Source organism: Podarcis cretensis, assembly GCF_951804945.1.
Source record: "Podarcis cretensis genome assembly, chromosome: 2".
In the NCBI taxonomy this organism is placed as follows: domain Eukaryota; kingdom Metazoa; phylum Chordata; class Lepidosauria; order Squamata; family Lacertidae; genus Podarcis; species Podarcis cretensis.
Genome location: NC_137171.1, coordinates 42,410,210 through 42,430,160, shown reverse-complemented (window position 1 = coordinate 42,430,160; position 19,951 = coordinate 42,410,210). Strand labels below are relative to the sequence as shown.

Sequence of the window (19,951 nt, the reverse complement as noted above, 5' to 3'; positions counted from 1 at the left end):
AATGCCAAGGTTGCAGGTTCGGTCCCAGAATGAGACACCTGTATATTCCTGCATTTCAGGGGGTTGGACTTGGCGATCCTCAGGGTTCCTTCCAGCTCCATAATTCTACGATTCTATGCGTGTGACTTTTGTATGGCTGAAATGCAGGCCTCTTACACAAAAGCAGAACTCTTCATCTGTTGCCTTGCCTGAGGCCCTTGGGTTAAAAAGAAAACACCCCCCACCCAATGTCTGGATTAGGACAGTCTTGTGCTAGATGGACAAATGGCCTGACCTTGTATAAGACACCTTCCTGTGTGGCTTGGTTACGTACACTGAGTTTCTCTCCTAGGCCCTGTGCAATGGTTGTGCCAGATTTCGAGCTGATTTGTGAAATTATGCTGGTGGCAGAAGGATTCATAGAGGCCCGGCTGTTAGCTAGGAAGTTCATCACTCTTTACCAGTTATGCAAAGAACTTCTGTCAAAGCAGGTAGGTTGCATTTCATTAGCTGTTCTCTATTATCCGATATCACACGGTATTGCCATGTTCTACTTTTGTGAACATCTCCATGATGCATCTCATGAACATCTACATCTTTCTTCCCTTTTCACAATCAAATATACATTTGTGAACTGCTGCTCTCCATTATTATTTTACTCCTGCCTGGGATTACATTCCCATGCCAAATGCATGGGATATGTGGTGGTGGGCTAGTGTGAGTCCTGGTGTTCCTAGACCTGGGATCTTCTACAGACTTCACTGGTTCTCAGGATTTCTGGGTCAGGCCTCTTGGGATTCCACCTCCTCACTTCACTTCTTCCACCTGACTGTTTCTGTATTGACTGCTTATTGCCTAGGGAGGCTGTACTTTCAAGTCATTCCAGCACGAAGCTGAGGATCAGAGTTAGAGGAAAGTTAATTTGTGTTCCTTTGATAACATGCTGATATCTGCAGGTACACTTCCAGTGTTTGATGTGTAGGCCAAGTAAAAAATACATCGTCCCCTCCTCTCTCTCTCATTAGGATCACTATGACTGGGGCTTACGTGCAATTAAGTCAGTCCTGGTTGTTGCTGGATCTCTCAAGAGAGGAGACCCAGACCGCCCTGAAGACCAGGTGCTGATGCGCTCTCTTCGGGACTTCAACATCCCTAAGATTGTGACGGATGACATGCCAGTATTCATGGGTCTGATTGGGGACCTCTTTCCTGCTTTGGATGTTCCAAGAAAGCGAGATCTCAGTTTCGAATCTTTCGTGAAGCAAGCTGTGCTGGAACTCAAGCTGCAACCAGAGGACAACTTTGTGCTCAAAGTAAGGTCGTGGCTTTCATCTACCCAAGTTTTAGGCTGCAGGAGTCCTCTGGGATCTTCTTTACTTAACTTTGTTCCAAATCTGCAATTCTATGCTTCTGAGAAACAGTCTTCTCTGTCTACTGTAAATAGGAACTTAGCTAAGGGTGTGTGTGCATGAAGGCATCCCTGGTGCATTTTTGTTGCATGTTCAGGTTTTTCACTTTTCGCCTCCTTTGCATGTGTGGGGTACCTTTGGTCCCCCCCCAAATGTTACTGAACTACAACTTCCATCATCCCTGGCCATTGGCTATGCTTGCTGGGGCTGATGGGAGGTGTAGTTCAGCATCATCTGGAGGACCTCAGGTTTCCCACACCTGTTTTATCATTTGTTGCCTGTTTCCTGTTCTTGGTTTGTGGCCATTCACACATCACATTGCGTGACCTTCCTTTTTCTTCTGATGATGACTGCTTTTGCAGTCCTTGAGAAGCATATACATTGTTCTGAATTTATATTATGAGAGCAGCTTGGCATTGTAAGTAAAATGGGGTGTGCGTACTTTTGTTCACAACACAGTGGTTTTATCTTGTTGGCTTTTTTGTGTGTAGGTGGTGCAGCTGGAAGAACTCCTGGCAGTTCGGCACTCTGTCTTTGTGGTGGGAAATGCAGGTACAGGCAAGTCACAGGTGCTGAAATCTCTCAACAAGACCTATCACATCATGAAGCGGCGGCCTGTTTGGATGGACCTCAATCCAAAAGCGGTTACCAATGATGAACTCTTTGGCATCATTAATCCTGCTACAAGAGAGTGGAAGGATGGTAAGGGTGTTCTCACATCGTCAAAACCTAGGAAGAGAGACATTTTTCATGCCATTTGCAATAAATTAAAAATTTAAAAAAAATCCAAAAAATTAATCCAGAATGTGTGCTCTGAGAGTTCATTGCAGGTATGAGATTTTTCTCATCACGTTAGAACTTTTCCAGCGTTTTCTCTCGCATGTCTCTAGCGCTTTCTGTTTTCATAGATGAGGCTTTCATGAAAAGTAATAACTCGTGTTTCTCTCTGGTGTGCTGTGCAGTACGGCTGCTATTGTTCTTGCGTACTTTTCTCATCTGAACTTTCTTGCAGACTTCTCCAGAGGCACTTTTGTTTTCTTAATTTCCTTGTATTTCATAAGCATCCCCCCCCCCTGCATATTACTCAACTTTTTTTGCAAGAAAAATATCTTTGGATATGTAATCTTCGGAATGCATTGTATGGTTCCACACTTTTAGTGCCTGGGCCCCCTTAAGTGAAACTATTGCAGGAAGGTGGCCTTTGTGATGTGGAAAGAAGGCAAGGCATGTTTTTTTAAAAAATCTAATTTGAGGTGGCAGGGAGAGAGAGAGAACACAGCAGCCTGAGACCTTACCAGGGTATGTTTCTCTTTCATGGAAGTTGGCCTTGTTTCTGTGCTCTTGTTCAGTTATGGAGTTCCTTGGCCATCCCACAATATCTAAATGGAAATGGCCTTTCCAGAGCTTCCTTGTCTCTTTTCTACCTTTTGAGACATGTGAACTTTGACTTGCTGACGTGCCAGTTCCCTCCCAGGCTTCCTATATAGAGGTTTGTGGCTTCCCCAGCCCCATTTCACTGTTCTTACCCATAAGAACATAAGCAGGATAGAACGAACCTTGCGTAGTATCTTTGCCCTGGTTCTAACACCCTCTTTTCTTTGTGGGATTGTCAAACTCCAGGACCATCTATGGTGCATCAAGACCTTCTGGAGTTTCTGCAATTCTAATCTTCACTGAAGTATCTCCTCTGTCTATCCCTCCCCCCCACCCCCTTATATCAAGAGATACTGGATGTTATATCTTTTCAGCACTATATAACCATGCCATTGTTCTCAGCGACAGACTCACTAGTATAGGCCAAAGCTTTGTTATCTTCTTGGGTTTGCCAGCTGGCATCCCTGATGTGTCTTATAATTTTAACAAGTGTGAGTGAAAAGCAGCTCAGGAGCATGACTGACTGAGAGCTGGGGTGTGGCTTAGATTTTCAACTGTGGATTATGAGGAGAATATATATACTATTATATTACATTCACTTCTGTGATTAGCAATGAAAATATTGAGGAATCTAACATCATGTACATAATAGTTCCTCATACTCAAAAAAGGCAGTTGGGTTATCTTGGAAATACAAAATATTTGCAAGATACTCTGAAATAAGAAATTTGCTATGGTGCTGAGCTGCTTAATATGTGGACCCGTAGACATGGAAATATGTTTAACATTGCATGGTATGCTTGTTTTACATTGCAGTATGAGAGCAGAGTGTAGGGCAGAACCAAGTACATGCTAAATTTGTAACTTTTTGTTAGTACCTAACTGTTTAAAACAGAGGTATTACAAATCCCATAATCTTTGATTCAGATGTTGTTGAACTACAAACCCCATCATCTTTGATCACTTGCCATACTGGCTGGGACTGGTGGGCATAGTTCAGCCACATCTGGATGGACCCACCTTAGCTCCCTTTGGTTTGTACCTGCATTTACGAGGGAAATTTCAGGGAAATTATATTGGACAAATAGGAAAAAGGCAGCCCACTGTGTGCTATGTCTGTCATCTAAACTTCTGAAACTTTTGCTGTGGTTATGTTCTTTCTTCGAAGATGGTGTCATCTTGAGAGGGAGAAGAGCAAAGTCATAGTCAAATGCTTTTCATAATCACAGTTCTTCTTTCCCTTTTTGTTCTGAATGGGCTGCCGAGATTTTTTGTTGTTGCTGTTGCTTCTTCTTCCCTGTCCTTAACCATTCTCAGCAGTATTAAGTGGTCTGGGATTATTTTCAATGAGATTATTTGATCACGCTTATGCATTATCTCCTGAAGGAGATTCTATTCATACCCTGTTGTTTTTGTAATTATCAAATTTAACTAACTGCATCTAGATTTCGCTTTGCTTGTTCGTATGCAAGCTGAATTAATGACAGCGACAAAAACACTCGTACGTTATTAAAGGGAGCGTGAATTAACGACAGCGACAAAAACACTCGTACGTTATTAAAGGGAGCGTGCAGAGTCCTCTGAGAATCCCACTCACTGCTTGTGATCTCTTTAGGATTGTTCTCATCAATTATGCGAGACCTAGCTAATATTACACATGACGGCCCCAAATGGATTGTGCTGGATGGGGATATTGATCCGATGTGGATTGAGTCTCTTAATACTGTCATGGATGATAATAAGGTAAGACACAAGTTTGACGGCAACAACTGTTCTTGAGTACATAGAATAACCTGTCCTTTGCCCAAAGGCACACGGATGTAAACCATAGGACCAAACTTTCACAACTCTTTTTGTTTCAAGAATCTGAGGGTTGGAACCCTGCAATTTCAGGAACAAAAAAACAAACAAACCTATATCCAGAAAACGTTACCGCTTGGTATTTGTGCAGTCCTGCACCTAGTTGAGTGCAATTTGGGAAGATTGCCCAGGGTAGAGACTTGGTGGTTGCCCTGTGCCTTTGTGAGTTATCAAAAGATTGTTTCCAGAAACTGAAAGGGTCTTTAATGCAGAATGCACACTTTCTTCCTGGGATGTTGGTAGGAGCAGAAGCAACAAGCAAGCCCTCTATTGTTTTTTGACATAGTATCAACAGGGTTTTATGTAAGTGGCATTATTCTCATGCTTTAAATAAATGAGCAGTTGGGAGAAAACGAGAGGAAACCTTTGCAACTCCATCTAAAGAGTTTTGGTGTTTCAAGGAAGGTACTGTCCTGGGTTGCATACAATCAGTATGCTTCTGAGAAGTCTCTGCAGATCATAGTGCTCTTTGTGTTCTCAGCCTGACTGGATCTATTCTTTTGCAGGTGCTGACACTAGCAAGCAATGAAAGGATTCCTCTCAATCCCACCATGAGGCTGCTGTTCGAAATCAGTCACCTGCGGACTGCCACTCCTGCCACTGTCTCTAGAGCAGGTAGGTGGCAAGGGAGAGGGAGAGGGTGGCATTTCATTTTGGCATGGTAGAAAGTGAATGGGGGTTAGCTTTGGCCTAAGATTCATGAAGGGAGCCCGGGTAGCCAACCAGCTGCCTTCCAGATGTTTTGGACTTCAATCCTCATCAGCCCCAGCTAGCATGGCTGCCATGCCAGTGATGGCAGACACCTTGTCCAAGGACCCAGTTGCTGCTGTCGCTGCACAATCATACCAGATTATTATCTTTCAACTACAGTGGTACCTTGGGTTAAGTACTTAATTCGTTCTGGAGGTCCGTACTTAACCTGAAACTGTTCTTAACCTGAAGCACCACTTTAGCTAATGGGGCCTCCTTCCAGTGGCGTAGCGTGGGTTATCTGCACCCGGGGCAAGGCAAGTAATTTGCGCCCCCTAACCCATGGATTTGCGCCCCCTAACCCGTGGATTTCCCTAACCCCCAGATGTTGCGCCTGGTGCGGCCGGCCCCCCTGCACCCCCCACGCTACGCCACTGCCTCCTGCTGCTGCCGTGCCGCCGGAGCACGATTTCTGTTCTCATCCTGAAGCAAAGTTCTTAACCTGAAGCACTATTTCTGGGTTAGCGGAGTGTGTAACCTGAAGCGTATGTAACCTGAAGTGTATGTAACCCGAGGTACCACTGTACCTATAACTTAGATGTGGAAAAACTGGGTAACTCTCTTGCTGACTTCTGATATTTCACATTCCCAGGGATCCTTTACATCAATCCAGCTGATCTGGGCTGGAATCCTCCCGTGAGTAGCTGGATTGACAGACGAGAAATCCAGTCAGAGCGAGCTAACCTGACCATTTTGTTTGACAAGTATCTGCCAATTTGTCTGGACACTCTTAGAACCAGGTACGGTCGAGCACACTGAACAATTCAGACAGATTTGCTTACCCTATGTGCATTTATGACCATTTGTCCTAAGTACTACATGTTAGCTTCCCCAACTGGTTTCTTGTTTTGTATTAAAAGAAGTTCAGCATCGTACCTATGGGACTTGAGAGCTTCTTCCGGTCACAGAAGATGAATGAAGAATGGCTGCCTTCAAAGGATGTCTCTTTGTATCATATAAGCTGCTCTAAGGCTTTTGTGGAGGAAGAACAGAGTACAAGTGTCATAAGTAAATAATAATTTGCCATTAGGTGTGTCCCTAAGGTTGTTTTCTGCGTACACTACAGTGACACCTAGTACAGTTAAACCTTGGTTCTTGAACGGCTCCGTTTTTGAACGTTTTGGCTCCCAAATGCCGAAAACCCGAAGTAAATGCTCCAGTTTTTAAATGTTTTTTGGAACCCAAATGTCTGACGCGGCTTCCGCTTGAGTGCAAGAAGCTCTTGCAACCAATCAGAAGCCGTGCCTTGGTTGTCGAACATTTTGGAAGTCGAACGGTCTTCTGGAACGGATTACGTTCGACAACCGAGGTTTGACTGTAACAGAAAAAAGTCTTAAAGCAGAAGTATACTATACAAGAAGTCTGAGGAAACCTTTTCAGTCTGAGGGCAGCATTCCCTCATGAGTGACCGTCTCAGGGGCTGTATTCCAGTGGTGGGCAGGGCTTCATCCATTCATGTACTTCCCCATTTCACATTTATCCATTTCCCTTTTAAGAAGCTACCAATTGCCTTCTCCAAAGGAGGAGGCAGCAAGAGCTGTCAAAATTAGGCTTTCCATATCAAGAAAGAGAGTAAAAAAAAAAAAAAAAAAGTCCTTGGCTCCCCCATAAATAAGCATTGGGGAGGAGAAGGAACAGGATAACATTTGTAAAAAACAACAACCAGAAGCTTTTCTCTTAGCTTGGGTAGTGTAGAACTACCCAAACACCCAAACTACCCAAATTTATTTATGTATGCAACTATAGCTCCAAGAATGTTACTTGCCCAAAAATGGAAAGAAGAAGAAGTCCCAATGAAAGATGAATATATACAAAAACTTACGGATTATGCAGAAATGGCGAAACTTATCGGAATAATAAGAAATCAAGATAACAAACTTTTTTATATAAAAGAATGGAAATGGTTTATTGAATATCTACAAAGAAATTGTAAACAGATAAAGACATTGGCAGGATTACTGTAATAACCTGCAGTTTCAAAAGAATATATAATCAAAATAGATGAATTAAAGAATAAGTTAATTTAGAATATGCAGGAAATGATAAAATAATTTTAAGGAACCGCAGAAAGAGGAGGAAGAAAGTTGAGGTTTGAAATGTTAGAACTATGGTTAAACTATTGAAATGTATATAAATGAAAATCATAAATAAATTATATGAAAAAGGAGGAGGGAGGAGATGAGTGCTTGCATGCACCACTGTGCACAGAATCCACTTTTTAATTAGTATCTGCAGAGGCATTAGCAAAAAAGATAAAATAAATATTCAATTATCTTTTAACTATTTTAATGATTATGCTATTGCAGTAAGGTTTGCCTTATTCTCATGTTAATCCTTTAAATTATTTCCAAGACCTCTTTTCAACAGGACCTTTGATAATTTGTTCCCTGGTTCCAGTACCAACAAACTAATGAATCTATTTTTGTTGCATATCCTTCCCATATTTTCTTATAATATATTATCCTATAGTATCATATACTCCCCCTTCATGGATCACTGCCTTGCCGTGGCAAAGGGGCTTGAAGAACTCAGAGAAGCTATGAACTATGCCGAGCAGGGCACCCAAGATGAACAGGTCATAGTGGAGAGTTTTGACCAAACGTGATCCACCTGGAGGAGGAACCGGCAAGCCACTCCAGTATCCCTGCCAAGAAAACTCCATGGACAAAGACAACAGGCATATAAAAGTTATGACGCTGGAAGATGAGCCCCTCAGGTCGGAAGGCGTCCAACATGATACTGGGGAAGAGCGGAGGGCAAGTACAAGTAGATCCAGAGCTGATGAAGCGGCTGGGCCAAAGCCGAAAGGACGCTCAGTTGCGGATATGCCTGGAAGCGAAAGGAAAGTCCAATGCTGTAAAGAAAAATATTGCATAGGAACCTGGAATGTAAGAAAGTGAGGAGGAATTAAAGAACCTTTTATTGAGGGTGAAAGAGGAGAGTGCAAAATATGGTCTGAAGCTCAACATCAAAAAAACGAAGATCATGGCTACTGGTCCCATCACCTCCTGGCAAATAGAAGGGGAAGAAATGGAGGCAGTGAGAGATTTTACTTTCTTGGGCTCCATGATCACTGCAGATGGTGACAGCAGCCACGAAATTAAAAGACGCCTGCTTCTTGGGAGAAGGGCAATGACAGGCCTAGACAGCATCTTGAGAAGTAGAGACATCACCTTGCCAACAAAGGTCCGTATAGTTAAAGCTATGGTTTTCCCAGTAGTGATGTATGGAAGTGAGAGCTGGACCATAAAGAAGGCTGATCGCCGAAGAATTGATGCTTTTGAATTATGGTGCTGGAGGAGACTCTTGAGAGTCCCATGGACTGCAAGAAGATCAAACCTCTCCATTCTGAAGGAAATCAGCCCTGAGTGCTCACTGGAAGGACAGATTGTGAAGCTGAGGCTCCAGTACTTTGGCCACCTCATGAGAAGAGAAGACTCCCTGGAGAAGACCCTGATGTTGGGAAAGATGGAGGGCACAAGGAGAAGGGGGCGACAGAGGACGAGATGGTTGGATAGTGTTTTCGAGGTTACCAGCATGAGTCTGTCCAAGCTGCGGGGGGCAGTGGAGGACAGGAGTGCCTGGCGTTCTCTGGTCCATGGGGTCACGAAGAGTCGGACACGACTAAACGACTAAACAACAACAACAACAACATCATATACTCCAATCCTCTACTGATAAAAGCTGTTTCTGATAAGTTTTGTCTCTACGTTTTGAGCAGAAACTTACATAGTGCCTACATGTTTTTTTCTTAAATTTAGTCACCAAGCCTTCCTAATAATGGGATGGCTGGATCTATTAATTAAGTTTGCATAACTTGATTTCTTCTATTACTTTAATTACAGCAGGTTGTCCTGTTCATAGTAGACACAGTGAAATGAATGGACCCCAGTTAGTCAAGTCTTTTAATTTAAGTGAGTCTACTCTTGAGTAGGACATTGGATTCAAGGCCTTGGCCCAAATTAATTTCTTTAACATTCCCACCAAATGTGCATACAATCTGCAGAACAGATCAAGGTGGGATTCAGTTGGCATAGTAATACCAAAAAAGTGGCTTATCTAGTGCATGTGAAGGTTCCTGTATGCTGAGGAAGGTGTGTGTGTGAGACTCTTGGTTTAATTTCATGCTAGTGGCAAGAAGGGGACATGAGAGAGAGAGAGAGAGAGAGAGAGAGAGAGAGAGAGAGAAAAGGGGTGGACCTATCCACTTTAGACCCTAGCCCTGCCCACATTTGGATGGCTGTCCCACTTATTGCTTGTAAATGCCCCCTGGCAGCTTGACCCTGAAGGCATGTGGCTCTCAACAAACCACAGGGTTGTCCATCCCTCATATATGCCATCACCTGGCTGCAAATGGAGGGCCTATCTATGCATCTTAGATGAACTTGCTTTTCCAATTAGGTAAAACAGGGACCATCTCTCTCTCTCTCTCTCTCTCTCTCTCTCTCTCTCTCTCTCTCTCTCCTCTCTCTCCCTCTCTCTCCCTCTCTCCCCCACAGTCACTTGCCCAGGCCATAATACAGGCATAGGCAAACTCGGCCCTCCAGATGTTTTGGGACTACACATCCAATCATCCCTAGCTAACAGGACCAGTGGTCAGGGATGATGGGAGTTGTAGTTCCGAAACACCTGAAGGGCCGAGTTTGCCTATGCCTGCAATAAAACCAAAGGCTAGAAGTGCACTAAAGTTCAGGCTGAAAAGAAGTGTGGATTTTTTTTTTTTACAGCTGTTATCACTACGTTTTCTAACTGCTACAGTCAGTAAGGCTGTATTATAGCCACAAATAGTGTAGGCAGAGGGGGAAAGGGCTGCTTGATGCCTTGTGTATAGTTCACGTGGAGATTTCAGGGTGAGCAGCCGATGGTTCCAAATACAAGTATATTTTGTACAGCCGGCCGTTCCAATAACTATAATTACTTTTTAGCAAACTGCAGGTCTCTTCCGGCTTCACACATCTGTAAATGTAGCCTAAACCCATGTAAAATATGAGATGAAAGGGATTATTTTATTACGCTGTTATTTGACCACTTCTGAACCCATTGCATTTGTGGCAAATCAGTGCCCTTAGCAAGGCTTCCATTTCACTTCTTTCAAGAGGATCAAAGTTTTAGAGTGGCTCAAACTTATGATTACAGTTATTACTTGGCTGCGTGCTGATGGTATTTTATAGCTCTCTGTAGCAGTGGATAAGAAAGATATACACAATGAAAGTTTTAAAATGTTAATGTTCGGAAAGAGGATTTATACGCCTATCTCCTCATATTGTTAAATGGCAGTCATGCTAAATCCAATTAAACTTCATAAGTTTTCAATTCTCCCATTGTAGATTTAAGAAGATTATTCCAGTTCCTGAGCAGAGCATGGTTCAGATGTTGTGTTACCTCCTTGAATGCCTCCTCACCAAGGAAAACACTCCTCCGGATTGCCCCAAAGAGCTCTACGAACTGTATTTTGTATTTGCTGCTGTCTGGGCTTTCGGTGGGTCTGTGTTCCAAGACCAGGTAAGAAGATATGTCCTCCTCACAGCAATACTGATTTAATACATTTTCACATTTACAACTAGCAACTGACTGCAAACCTAAGCCTCACCCGCAACATCGATGGGCCAGAGGATATGATCAGATGTGGCGACTGGTGATCAGTTGCTTGTTGGATTTACCCCAGAGGTGAATGGTGACCCTTACTGGGAGGTGGGATGAGATGGAGTTGAGGAGCCTCTACCCAGTGGCAGGAACATCCCTCAAAAAAGAGGGCTAGGATTATTAAAACCTTTAGTTCCATGTAAGCTTCCTCAGGCCTTATTTTTGTGTGTGTGTCTTAGCAGAAACTTCCAGATTTAAATGAGACTTGGTGGTAGCTCTGAACTTGCAATCATATTGTACGCTCACAGTTGCTAACTGCAGTATAGTGGTACCTCGGGTTACATACGCTTCAGGTTACAGACTCCGCTAACCCAGAAATAGTACCTCAGGTTAAGAACTTTGCTTCAGGATGAGAATAGAAATTGTGTTGCGGTGGCAGCAGGCGGCCCCATTAGCTAAAGTGGTGCTTCAGGTTAAGAACAGTTTCAGGTTAAGAATGGACCTCTGGAACGAATTAAGTACTTAACCCGAGGTACCACTGTATAGCAAAAACCGGGCAGTGGTTCTACTTCTACTAAATTCTGTTAGAGAGGCGGGTGTCCTTGTCAAGACCTTCTACATAAGGAAGATCCTGAAATACTGTTGATGAGCTAGCCTGGCTGGAGTGAGTTATTGCTCATTCTCCTTTCTCCCCATCTCCCAAATAACAGAGTTGGGACATTATATGCCACTTCCTTGGAGGTACTGAATAGCCAACACTATTCTAGAATTAATCCAGCTTTGGCATTTAGGTATTTAATATTTGGTTTTTGTTAGATAACAGAGCCAAGGGACTCAAGTGTGCAAATATGTGCCCTAGTGGAAAACTGCCCCTAACTTTTATCTGAGAGGGTTGGTCTCCAGACTGAGGTTTACTCCACTTAAGTAACTTTGATGTGTTTGCATCTCTGGAGGAAGCCATTCCCATCCCTGCCAGTCCAGTCACTCATTCCCAGCATGACACGATGGGTTCTAGTAAATTATAGTAACCAAACAGCATGGTTTCAGATGGCATACACTTTGAACCTAGGACTAGGCATATCTCTGCTCTGAGAATGAGGTAAGATCTACGAGATTTTTTTTAAAAAAAATCAGTCTGAGGGCTCTGAAACTCTGATTTTTCTGCCTTCATAAACAGTGTCCCCTTAGGCACAGGGGAAGAATAGAGCTCATTCTTCACAATTTTTGACTGGCAGGAGGAAGATAGGAGGGTTTCTCTCTCTCTGATTATTCTGTATTTAAATCAGCCTCATTATCCAATTATTTATATAATCCTGTTTTTCACCTCTGTTATTTAGTCATTAGTTTAGTATTTCATATCATTAATGCAAGCCTAGGGCCCATTCCTCATTTCAGTATTCATGTTCTCAATTTTTGATGACAGTCATGATTGGTGTTTCAGTCGCTCCAGAGTTTGTTTCGTGGAAATAGATTCTAACACTTCTTCAGGAGGGAACCGCATTTTTCCAACACCTATTTTCTATGTCTCAGGCTCCTGTCTCAAAGATGAGACAAGATGCCTTGATTCTTTCTCATGTGACTACTTTGATTCTTGCTGTCTTGCATGCCTCCATCTAGTTATAGATAAACAAATCACAACCCATTACAGTAACCCATGACTTACGCTTATGCTTGCATTATTCCATAGAAGAGTGGAGATGAGTATGCACCAACATTTAGCTCCTCTTGGTAAGGCCAAGTTAATTCCACTCTTCATTTGGAATCTAGGTATCTGAGTTGATCAGTTTTTCTGGTTCAGTTTGTTTTATACTGTGGGGCAAAGCAGATGAAGCCATTTTACTATCTACATTTCAGTTGTGAAAGGGGCTTATGTGTTTGAGCTTTGCAAAGCTTATTCTTTAAGCAGAAAAAGAAACAAAAGGAAATCCTGACCTTTGTGTACATAGTAAGATTAATATGCAGTGTTGAGAACTATGATCACTTCAGGTAGTAATGTATTAATCAAAAATTTTAATGCAACAAATGACTGATGACAGTTGTTTTAACTAACAGGAGGGTGTGTGTGTGTGTGTGTGTGTGAGAGAGAGAGAGAGAGAGAGAGAGAGAGAGAGAGGCCCACTTCATATGTAATAAGGCTGCTCAATAAACCGCAGTTTGTTTGACCATGCATGGCTGACGAGCTTGAGTCTTTCCCCCTCCCTCTCCTTTCTTCTCTTGCACATCCAACTGTAGAGGAGACTTTCAGGTTTCTTATACCGCTGTTTTCTATGATACCTGAACGAGGAAATGGTGGCTTCATGGTGGCCTGCAAACAGTTCCCTGGTTTGGACATCATGTAAAACTGGAGTAAGAGAGCAAGAAGTATTCTTTGCAGTCAAGCAAATGAGAGGAAGAAGCAATGTTCAAACTCGTCACTTGTGTATGTTCAAACAAATCATGCCTCATTGAACAGCCATGCTGGATGTAAACAGGGCCAGAGAGTGTAAAAGAGAGACAGCAGAGCAGCCCGATCCAAAGCTCTGCAGTTGTTACGATGAATATATGAAATGTTATTTGTTGAGAGAGATTCCCTATCGGAGTCCTTCCATTACTGTCCTCTAACTTGCTTCACTTCAGGACCATTATTGTCACTGTACAGTGGTACCTCGGGTTACATACACTTCAGGTTACAGACGCTTCAGGTTACAGACGCCACTAACCCAGAAATATTACCTCGAGTTAAGAACTTTGCTTCAGGATGAAAACAGAAATCATGCTCTAGCAACGCAGCAGCAGCAGGAGGCCCCATTAGCTAAAGTGGTACCTCAGGTTAAGAACAGTTTCAGGTTAAGAAAGGACCTCCGGAACGAATTAAGTACTTAACCCGAGGTACCACTGTATAGGAGTTCCCTTGTCTATCTTCTTGTTTCGTGTGTGTGTGGTGTGTAGTATACAGGCCTATTGTTTGTTTGTTTGTGTGTTTTTTTCTGATTAATTGCACATTCAGATCATACATATTTTAATTAACATGTGCTTGTTTTTGCTTTTTAAAATAACTCTGTAAAAAATAACTTTACTGAATCTATCACCCCATTCTTCTTGGCCTTCAAACAGCCAATCTTTTCCTCTAAATACATCAACAGAGGCTGATTCTCCACTAAGGGGGAAGGAATTGGGTGCCCCAGAATGAAGGAATAGGCTGCTGCAAGAGCTTGTACCAATTACAAAGATACACCTCTGCCATAACCAGGATCACAGCCACTGCAGTTAGTTTAGTTGACCTCATTGATACCTATGAGGCTGATATCCTTGAGCTTTTTCTGCTGCATCAAACTCTCCTTCACCCATAAACATAATGAATTCTTATTGCTTGAATGAGAGCCATTCTCATGCAGGACTTGGGTTGAATTCATGATTTCCTCTGAAATTTTCCAAGTCGCCATGTGGGTTTCTGCTCTCTCTGCCCTAACAGAGTGTGCCAAATCCTCTGAAAGCATCTGTACTTGCTGCAGGACTATTCTGCAATGTGCATTTGGAGTTCTGATCAGACAAACTCCCCCCACCCCCAGCGTTGCTCTTAATGGTGAACTCCATGTTTCTTTCTCTGCTTCTCTGTAAATGTCAGAGCTAAGGATCCGGAGTGCTGTAGTCTGAATAAGAACAAGCAAAGATCCGGTGAAAAATGATCCAATATAAAATCTGTTTATTGCTCGCCATAGAAATTGCCCTTAGTTCTGACCTTTTGCTGCTGAAATGTCAGAATAAACAATATGAATGCCTTCCCACTGTTGCAGGCTTGGGAGGTGGGTAGGAAGGTCCCTCTCTAAAAAGCAGGGATGGAGGTAAAAGCATTAAGATCAGCAAGCTTCCATTACGTGAGCAGCTGAAATTTATCACTCCTCTGGCAGTGAGGGTTACTTGAGTTCCTTCAGTTTAATGTTATTTTAGTGTAAAAAGAGAGCCAGTTTCTCTCAGCCTTCCCTTCTTTCTTATTTGCTTTTTCCTTGCCCTCTTTTACATGGTCTAAAGTGAGGAAGGGCAGTTGGTAGATCATCTGGGTAACATATGTTGGTTGCTTCTTAAAAATTAAAACCAATAAAAATCTTAATAGTACAGTGGTACCTCGGGTTACATACGCTTCAGGCTACATACGCTTCAGGTTACAGACTCTGCTAACCCAGAAATAGTACCTCGGGTTAAGAACTTTGCTTCAGGATGAGTACAGAAATCGTGCTCCGGCGGCAGCAGGAGGCCCCATTAGCTAAAGTGGTACTTCAGGTTAAGAACAGTTTCAGGTTAAAAACGGACCTCCAGAACAAATTAAGTACTTAACCGGAGGTACCACTGTAATGGTAAAAAGAGAGAGGAGGAGGCAGTTGGTGAGGTGGGCTGTGGAAGGAACTGGAGGAGCCCCAGAAGTTGTATGGTGGCATTTTTTATTTTATTTTAAAGGAGAGGCCTTATTTATACAACAAACGCTCCCTTTGCAACTAATAAGAAAAAAGTACTGGCCCCTTTACATGGAATGAGCATTATTTTAAGGAAGAACAAATCTGCGGAGGCTTTGAATAATATGTGAGGTGAGAACACAGCCCCTCTGGATTATCTGTGAGGAAGACTGAAGCTTTGATAGCTCATGTTTGTGTGTGTGTGTTGGGGGTGGGGAGTGTATATTGCTCCCTAGTGGAAGTTGGTTAACCTCAGTGAAATTGACTCATGGCCTCAGCTGATTTGCTGTATTGGAAAAGCATTTGAAGCTAATAAACCTGGGGAATATAATCCATAAAGAATTCATTGAGAGTTGGAGGTTGGATAGGCAGCAATGTCTGGTTCAATGTGTTTCATTCACCATCCTTTGTGTGCTACCTTCAGGCTAGGTGGGTTTCTCTTTGAAGCACTTCTGGGAAGTTTGGTGTGGACTAGTGGAAGCAAAGCTGTTGCCTTCATTGAGTAACTAAAAGACCTGAATGTTGATCGTTTTATTACTTATTTAATAAAATTTACATACTGCTTGATTGTAGAGAAAACCTCAAAGCAGTTTACAAAAAAAGATAAAGCAATAAAATTGTCACTTAAAAATGTACGATAAGTTAAAGCATACAATAGAAATAAATTAAAACCCCCCACACTCATACACATTTTCTAAACAAAATAAAAAAAATCCTTCCAGTAGCACCTTAGAGACCAACTAAGTTTGTTATTGGTATGAGCTTTCGTGTGCATGCACACTTCTGATACACTGAAACAGAAGTCACCAGACCCTTATATATAGTGAGAGGGTGGTGAAATGGGTGATTGGCTGATAGGTGTGGTAAACCTGTTGATGACTGTTAACGACTGCAATTGGTCTTACAGGAAAAAGCAATGGGTGAGATGGCTAAAAATAGCTTTATCATGTATAATGAGATAAGAATCCAATGTCTCTATTCAGACCAGGTCTCTCTATGGTTTTAAGTTTGGTAATAAGTTGCAATTTAGCAACTTCTCTTTCCAGTCTATTTCTGAAATTCTTTTGTAATAAGACAGCTACTTAGAAATCTTGTACAGAATGTCCTGGGAGATTGAAGTGTTCTCCTACTGGTTTCTCTGTCTTGTGATTCCTGATGTCAGAGTTATGTCCCTTTATCTATCCTTTGGCGTAGGGTTTGGCCTGTTTGTCCAATATAGAGAACTGAAGGGCACTGTTGGCATTTGAATGGCTAAAAATAGCTTTATCATATATAATGAGATAAGAATCCAATGTCTCTATTCAGACCAGGTCTCTCCGTGGTTTTAATGGTTTACCACACCTATCAGCCAATCACCCATTCATACCACCCTTCTGAGTAATACCCCTCCCCACCCTCTCACTATATATAAGGGTCTGGTGACTTCTGTTTCAGTGTATCTGAAGAAGTGTGCATGCACACAAAAGCTCATACCAATGCCAAACTTAGTTCTAAGGTGCTACTGGAAGGAATTTTTTTATTTTGTTTCGACTACGGCAGACCAACACGGCTACCTACCTGTAACATTTTCTAAACAAATTTTATGACATCAGTGAGCATATCTGAATGAACCATTGTAGATCATTAATTTCATGCTGACGCATATCACCCCAAAATCACAAGGTTTTTCAGTTACATTGGATTACATAGGTTGTGAGTTATCAAATGTTGAGCACAGAAACAAGTGACGTAACATGCATGTGTGATCCAGCCCTTGAAGACTGAAACTTCAGTCTTAATGTTTTGTTTGGTTGCATTTAGTATTGAAATTGCACTTGGTGAATGAAAAGGATCTAGGTCTAGGCAGCAAAGCACCCTCCCCCCCTCTGTGTGTGCGTGTGTGTGTTTGTTTGTGTGCATGTGTTGGGGGGGGGTGTATGGCACTAGCAAACTTGCAACAGAACAGGTCATGGCATATCTGCACCACCTTGAATAGTAATAGGGCCGCCAATAACACTTTCACATGATACTGAGTAGCAGATAATTAACACTTTTAGCTTCACACGACAGTCATCTGGTGCCCTTGTGAATACATCTCTGATGCTTTGCTGTGAAGGACACACATGAAAGTGATGCCCTTCTCTGGAAGGCAGGCTGATTATTGGTGAACTGTACTTTGCCCTGCGCAATTGGCTTTTTCAACGAATCATGATATTTACAAATCTTGCAGCTGTAAGATTTATAATTAAGGTAGGCGTACACTGTCACTGTGTCATGAAAGAAATGCGCACTGGTTGTGTTCAGGCATCTGTTTTCTGTTCTGGGGCAAGGACTTTGACAAAGTAAATTGCAAGCTAGTGGTGATTGATGGACAAAGATTTTGCTATGAACAGCTTGATGTGAGCCTTCTGCTTTCTTTGGCTGATCAATTTGATTGCCTAGTTGTTTACACAAGCTTAATTAACTCTGATAGATCTTGCATCAGGCCCCATCATAGATAATTATTTGTTTAGTGACATAAGAGTACGGATATTTTTTCCCTTAAAAATGGAAAGAAAAACTCTAATGACAGGAAAGCACTGTTCTGAAAGGATTTTTTCCCCAGAAGAGAAGAAAGTTGGAAACGTATGAAACTTAAAAACTAGCCAAGCTGCCAAGGTGTAGCTTGCAGGTTTCCATTTCTACCACACCTGAAGATCAAGCAGCATATGAGGTTGCTATGTGAAAACACCAGCAGGCATCAGGATGCAGTGGCAGACCTACATTTTGGGGGCCCTTGAACTGTTATGAGTGCCCCTTTGCAACCAGCAATGAGGTCTGGGTAACTACTGCTATCTTCTTCAGTGGGGTTGTTCCATGACAGATCACCAGATTTATTAATTTTTTTAAATGAACTGCTACATCCCAGACTGTTTAAAACTTCTGTACTGGATTATCTCACATGTCAAAGTCACTGGTGTGAATAAAGTTTCCCTATGCCTTATAGTTTTCAGGTTATGTGGGGAGGATGCATATTAGGGAAATGTTTGCATGAATAAAGTCCCTTCTGGGGCCCCTCTGGGATTAGGGCCCCTGAAACTTGAGCTTCATTAGTTTCATAGTAGATCCGCCCCATCAGTGTGGTTTGCTAATGCAAGGTCCTTAGGGACATTCTGTTGACTTGGGTTAGGGGTGAGGGCCACATACGTTTTATCCTAACCTTTACGGAGGATTGCACCTGCCAAGAAAGCATGAGGTAAAGTTTTGAACAGTTTCTCTTTGTGACAACCATTAATATTGCAAGGGTTCCCAATCTTATTTTATTTTTAAAATGGCACCTGTTGGCACCAATTATTCATTCACCCTGAACCCTTGAATAGTTAGGGTGCTGGTGAGACCACTCTTAGTTATTCAACTTGAGGCTAGCTTTCCTCCTGCAAGAAGTATTTCTCATTGTTCAGATTTTTAGTCCTTCAGCATACATAATGCAAGGTTGGTGACAGCATTCTTTAATCCTCTAGCTTGGGAAGGCTTTCTTCTGATCCTCCTGTGTTGTGATTCTTATGTGTTATATTGTCTTCATTGATTTTATGGCATTTTTTCTTACTTTACTGTATATTTTGTTTTTAATATGCTGTTCTCCACTTTGGGTGCCTTTGGGCCAAAAGGTGATAAACAAACTGTAATAATGTTGATAATATAATAATGGCGATGATGCTAATAAAAAAGTGATTTATCTGTGCATTAAATCCTCTTCCACATTTTTCTTGGCAGCTTGTAGACTACAGGGTCGAATTTAGTAAATGGTGGGTGACGGAGTTCAAGACCATCAAGTTTCCTTCCCATGGAACAGTCTTTGACTTCTACATTGACCCAGAAACAAAGAAATTTGAGCACTGGTCCAAGCTCATCCCCAAATTTGACTTTGATCCAGAAATGCCACTACAGGTAGGTAATTATCCTTATGTGTGTGTTTGTGAGACAATGTTAAACAAAGAGGTTGGATAAGAATGTGTAAGCATATTATCTCTGTTAATTTTTGCACATTGGTAATGAATGCTGCTTTATAAGTAGAGAATTGATGCTATGCCTACTAGAATGGCCATACAATCACCTATTGCAGGAGTGGTAGCCTTACCTATGCTCCAGTCATTCATGGTGTTGCTGTTCAGTTCTGATCCCCTTCTCTGCTGCCACTTCCATGCTGCTGCTTTTGCTGCTCCTGGCTGTGCTTTTCCTTGTTTTTGAGTGGTTATAATGATTGGACAGTGCTTTTTCAATGAATTGGGCAGTGTTCACTGAAAAGAAGTTCATGTAAAGGAGTGTGCTGAAGTATCCCTTCTTGCCCAGAGGATGAATGGTTGTCTCTGACCAAATATTGAGATTGCAGATATTTGTGGATAACCATTTCACACTAAGTGTGTTACCTTGAACAGCCTTTATGCCCAGAGAAACAGCTGACATACTGAGGCTGTGGAGCACCTTTAGCAGCTTTCTGATCAGAGCATCAGATACACTGCAGTGAATGGAACTGTGTGTTTGTTGGAGGGCATTCACAGATAATCAAGGATTCAGATAGGCAAGAAGCCCCCTGATGAATTCATTTTATTT

The 19,951-nt window shown here is 42.2% G+C and overlaps 1 protein-coding gene across 1 annotated transcript in view; it reads left to right on the top strand.

Moving 5' to 3' along the window:
• Window positions 1-19,951, top strand: part of DNAH9 (dynein axonemal heavy chain 9) — a gene marked incomplete at its 5' end in the record, with an annotated part of 193,458 nt that overhangs the window by 49,667 nt on the left and 123,840 nt on the right. The window contains 8 exons of the mRNA XM_079965835.1: window positions 332-470; window positions 1,005-1,292; window positions 1,880-2,090; window positions 4,378-4,505; window positions 5,129-5,237; window positions 5,965-6,112; window positions 10,700-10,874; window positions 19,115-19,288. Of these exons, the coding sequence (XP_079821961.1) occupies window positions 332-470; window positions 1,005-1,292; window positions 1,880-2,090; window positions 4,378-4,505; window positions 5,129-5,237; window positions 5,965-6,112; window positions 10,700-10,874; window positions 19,115-19,288 (1,372 nt within the window). The remainder of the gene's footprint in view (window positions 1-331; window positions 471-1,004; window positions 1,293-1,879; window positions 2,091-4,377; window positions 4,506-5,128; window positions 5,238-5,964; window positions 6,113-10,699; window positions 10,875-19,114; window positions 19,289-19,951) is intronic.